This window comes from Gymnoscopelus microlampas (genome assembly GCF_963454915.1).
Source record: "Gymnoscopelus microlampas genome assembly, chromosome: 2".
Taxonomy (NCBI): domain Eukaryota; kingdom Metazoa; phylum Chordata; class Actinopteri; order Myctophiformes; family Myctophidae; genus Gymnoscopelus; species Gymnoscopelus microlampas.
Window position 1 is genome coordinate 59,978,106 of NC_139939.1, and position 5,000 is coordinate 59,983,105.

At 44.0% G+C, this 5,000-nt stretch overlaps 1 protein-coding gene across 1 annotated transcript in view; it reads right to left on the minus strand.

Moving 5' to 3' along the window:
- Window positions 1-5,000, minus strand: part of LOC311062314 (atlastin-2-like) — a 31,631-nt gene that overhangs the window by 4,560 nt on the left and 22,071 nt on the right. Inside the window, exons 12-13 of the mRNA XM_084081241.1 lie at window positions 3,783-3,923; window positions 3,008-3,243 (exon numbers count right to left, since the gene is read on the minus strand). Of these exons, the coding sequence (XP_083937367.1) occupies window positions 3,008-3,243; window positions 3,783-3,923 (377 nt within the window). The remainder of the gene's footprint in view (window positions 1-3,007; window positions 3,244-3,782; window positions 3,924-5,000) is intronic.

Consider the following 5,000-nt stretch of genomic DNA (forward strand, 5'->3'; position numbering starts at 1 on the left):
TCATTCAACTGACCATATCTATAGAATGTATTATCACCTAAAACCAGCCCTCATTCAACTGTCCATATCTATGGAATGTATTATCACCTAAAACCAGCCCTCATTCAACTGTCCATATCTATAGAATGTATTATCACCTAAAACCAGCCCTCATTCAACTGTCCATATCTATAGAATGGATTATCGCGGCGGCACACATTTTTTTCTCCAAGTATACGAGACCCCCCCCCCAACCCCCATGTCTTTTAAAGATCCCCCTACGCCTTTTAAAGCGATCGGCGGGGGGATCGTTGTGAAGAATAATATTCTATGATTTTTCAAAGGTGAGTGAAAACACTCGGAAATCGCTGGCAAGGGCAGCATAGACAATGTTTTTGTCTGGCAGTTAATGAGTAAGGCTCATTATATGTGATGTTATCAGAGACCACTTTGGACACAACTAACATGGCAGTCCACGTCTTTGCCTTCATTACCCAAGATTCTCTGCGTCGCTGCTCAGTCGCGCTAGAGGCGTGAGACTGAGTATTGTGTCTGAATGTAGAGGCGTGAGACTGAGTATTGTGTCTGAATGTAGAGGCGTGAGACTGAGTATTGTGTCTGAATGTAGAGGCGTGAGACTGAGTATTGTGTCTGAATGCTAGAGGCGTGAGACTGAGTATTGTGTCTGAATGCTAGAGGCGTGAGACTGAGTATTGTGTCTGAATGTAGAGGCGTGAGACTGAGTATTGTGTCTGAATGCTAGAGGCGTGAGACTGAGTATTGTGTCTGAATGTGTCTAGAGGCGTGAGACTGAGTATTGTGTCTGAATGTGTCTAGAGGCGTGAGACTGAGTATTGTGTCTGAATGCTAGAGGCGTGAGACTGAGTATTGTGTCTGAATGTGTCTAGAGGCGTGAGACTGAGTATTGTGTCTGAATGCTAGAGGCGTGAGACTGAGTATTGTGTCTGAATGTAGAGGCGTGAGACTGAGTATTGTGTCTGAATGCTAGAGGCGTGAGACTGAGTATTGTGTCTGAATGTAGAGGCGTGAGACTGAGTATTGTGTCTGAATGCTAGAGGCGTGAGACTGAGTATTGTGTCTGAATGTAGAGGCGTGAGACTGAGTATTGTGTCTGAATGCTAGAGGCGTGAGACTGAGTATTGTGTCTGAATGTAGAGGCGTGAGACTGAGTATTGTGTCTGAATGTAGAGGCGTGAGACTGAGTATTGTGTCTGAATGTGTCTAGAGGCGTGAGACTGAGTATTGTGTCTGAATGCTAGAGGCGTGAGACTGAGTATTGTGTCTGAATGTGTCTAGAGGCGTGAGACTGAGTATTGTGTCTGAATGTGTCTAGAGGCGTGAGACTGAGTATTGTGTCTGAATGTAGAGGCGTGAGACTGAGTATTGTGTCTGAATGCTAGAGGCGTGAGACTGAGTATTGTGTCTGAATGCTAGAGGCGTGAGACTGAGTATTGTGTCTGAATGTAGAGGCGTGAGACTGAGTATTGTGTCTGAATGTAGAGGCGTGAGACTGAGTATTGTGTCTGAATGCTAGAGGCGTGAGACTGAGTATTGTGTCTGAATGTGTCTAGAGGCGTGAGACTGAGTATTGTGTCTGAATGTAGAGGCGTGAGACTGAGTATTGTGTCTGAATGTAGAGGCGTGAGACTGAGTATTGTGTCTGAATGCGCGTGGCTTTGCAGGAGCCTGTCTGCTTGTGCATGGCGCCGTGCACTAAGGTTCTGCTTGTGCATGGCGCCGTGCACTAAGGTTCTGCTTGTGCATGGCGCCGTGCACTAAGGTTCTGCTTGTGCATGGCGCCGTGCACTAAGGTTCTGCTTGTGCATGGCGCCGTGCACTAAGGTTCTGCTTGTGCATGGCGCCGTGCACTAAGGTTCTGCTTGTGCATGGCGCCGTGCACCAAGGTTCCCACACATTTTTAGCAATGAATTTCCAAAACATTTCCAAAACCTTTCCAGAATATTTAACCCAATTTCCAGGCCTATATAACAATCATTAAGCGCAATAATGAGTCTCTTACTCCTATGTGCAATGCCCAAAGACAGGCAGTGTATCAAAAATAAAGCATAGAATGGTATAATTCCATTCCAAATCTCATGCCAAATTTACAAACTACGCATCACGCTGCAGCACGTTCACGTTGTGAGCTTGTAGATCTGTTCTTTTTGTCACGTCCAGTATGCATTAGGCTGCAATCACGCAGCCCGTTCGGCGAAAAACTACTTTTGTTAAATCAATAGCCAAAAACAATGCATAGCCAAATGTTTTTCCAGGACCCTTGATACATTCCAAACCTTTTCCAGGACTGGAAAAAGTGTTTTCTAATTCCAAAATATTTCCAGGAATTTCATGACCGTGGGGACCCTGGCACTTTCATGAGTTTTACACACGTGGCACATATACATGATAGAAGGTCAGTTACATTTGTTTGTTTGTTTCCAGGGGCGCAGATGGCGTTTTCGAAGTAAGGCGGGGGGGTGGGGGGGTGGGGGTCTTATTAGTTGTTTTCTTTTAGAGGTCTGCAGTTCTGTTTTTTACCCATTAAGACCTGAGGCCGATTCTAAAAAACATCGGAATCCTACCAATTTTTGAAAATAATATAAAAAAGAAAAATCACAAATTTTCTAAAATAGCATGAGCTTGTAGATCTGCTATTATTTTTGAATAGCCAAAGAGAAAGTGACACAGATGCGTTCCAGGTCTTAAACGGAGAGCTTTTTCACCATGCAATTTGTTCTTGTCCGAGACTAGTAGTGCTGAGTCATCTGCCAACAGGAGCAAATTGCAGTTACACGCCAGATTCAATTTCTCCCCTGAGCAAGCAGGCAGGCTCTACTAGCTCAATAGTAAAAATGTCAGCACTTAGGCAGGAAACCGGGTTCAAATCCGGGATAGAAGAGGAAAGTTACATAGTGCAAAAAAACACTGCTGTATGAATGAAAACAACAAAAAAACGTGAAAAAAGTTTGCTTATGGAGATACAAGTTTTTCTTTTTTGTTTATGTACCTGCCGCTGTACTTGGCGTACGCCCAGATGCACAGCGCCGCCAGGGCCACGCCCATTATGACGTCACACGCACAGGCCACGCCCCTCACGCCCAGGAAGCCCGTCACCATGGAGACCAGGTGCATGAGGAAGACGAGGACGAAGATGGTGGCCGGCGTCCTGGCCGCCGTGAACAGGTTCTTACCGCCGTTGCCCCGGGCGAAGTGGGCGTAGGCCTCGTCAAGCTCCGCCTCCAGCTTTAATAACAATAATCATTTTATATTAGACACTAAATACAAATAAAATATCATTTAAACTAATAATACAATAATACATATATGATATAAAATAAAAATAGACACTATACTAGCCTGTGATTGGTAGATAAATACTGGTCTGTGATTGGTAGATAAACACTAGCCTGTGATTAGTATATAAATATAGGTCTGTGATTGGTAGATGAATGCTATGTGATTGGTATATAAATACAGGTCTGTGATTGGTAGATGAATGCTAGCCTGTGATTGGTATATAAATACAGGTCTGTGATTGGTAGATAAACACTAGCCTGTGATTGGTAAATAAATACTGGTCTGTGATTGGTAGATGAATGCTAGCCTGTGATTAGTATATAAATACTGGTCTGTGATTGGTAGATGAATGCTAGCCTGTGATTGGTATATAAATACAGGTCTGTGATTGGTAGATGAATGCTAGCCTCTGATTGGTAGATATATACTGGTCTGTGATTGGTAGATAAATACTAGCCTGTTGATTGGTAAATATAAATACTGGCCTGTGATTGGTAGCGCTGGCAGAAGTCGACCCCGCCCATCTTCTTGATGGAGCAGAAGAGTCGGACGGCGGCCCGGCGATGGTCGCCATGGTAACGCTCCAACTCCAAGGGCGACAGGAAGGGCGTGTCACCGCCGCACAGCTGGGGAAGGGGGGGGGGAGGGGGAGTAACCGAGTACTTTTACCAGAGTACTGTACAAAAATACTTTAAATGACATGCTTTTTTACCAGCTTGCTAGATAAGAGCTGGTCAAGGAACACAGAGGAATGTGGGCGTTTCCTTCCAAAATGGGGGCGTGCCCTTCATTTCTTACATATACCCCACCAGGCAAAAGGGGCGTGTCTTTAGGGAAAAGGGCCGTGGCTTTAAACAATGCTAAAAAAAAGCCCAGCACGCTATCTGGTGGCCAAAGAAATGAACTACAGATTTAAAAGTTGAACGTACAAATTCATAGATCTATAGATCTCATAGAATGTCTCTGAAACAGTGTTCAAAGGAGTTGCATTATGTTGGCCAATTTAAACACAAAAAGACTCTGGGACTCCATTAGGGAGATGACCAATATGAAATCAGAAAGGAAGCCCGTATTTGCTCTAGATGAGGTGGCTAGAGCTAATGAGCTCAATGTTTTTTTTATGAGGTTCGAATGTGATACTTCCCAGGGTTGTCATGATGTTATAAAAGGACTGAACTGTGATGCTATTAATGACAGGATGGTGATAGATCGGGATACAGTGTGTAGAGTGTTCAAGAACATACAGACTAATAAAGCAACAGGACCAGACGGAATGCATGCTTCCCTTTTAAAAACCTGTGCTGAGGAATTAGCCCCAGCGTGGCACAAGCTTTTCCAACTCTCCTTAGACTCACATAAAGTGCCTGAACTTTGGAAAAAGTCAGTGATTGTCCCTATCCCTAAAAAAGCAAGCCCAACTGAGAATAATGACTATAGACCTGTGGCTATAACATCAAATGTAGTAAAAACACTGGAGAGGATTCTTACTGAGGAACTCCTCAAGGAGGTAGGACCTCGTCTAGACCAGTACCAATTTGCTTACTCTAAGAACCGCAGTACATGCGATGCAATCTCTACATTAGCCCATTTCACTCTGAAACACTTAGAGAACAAGCTAGCATATGCCAGACTACTTTTTATTGATTTTAGTTCAGCCTTTAATACAATACACCCAGATATTCTGTTACGTAAGCTAGCTCAGT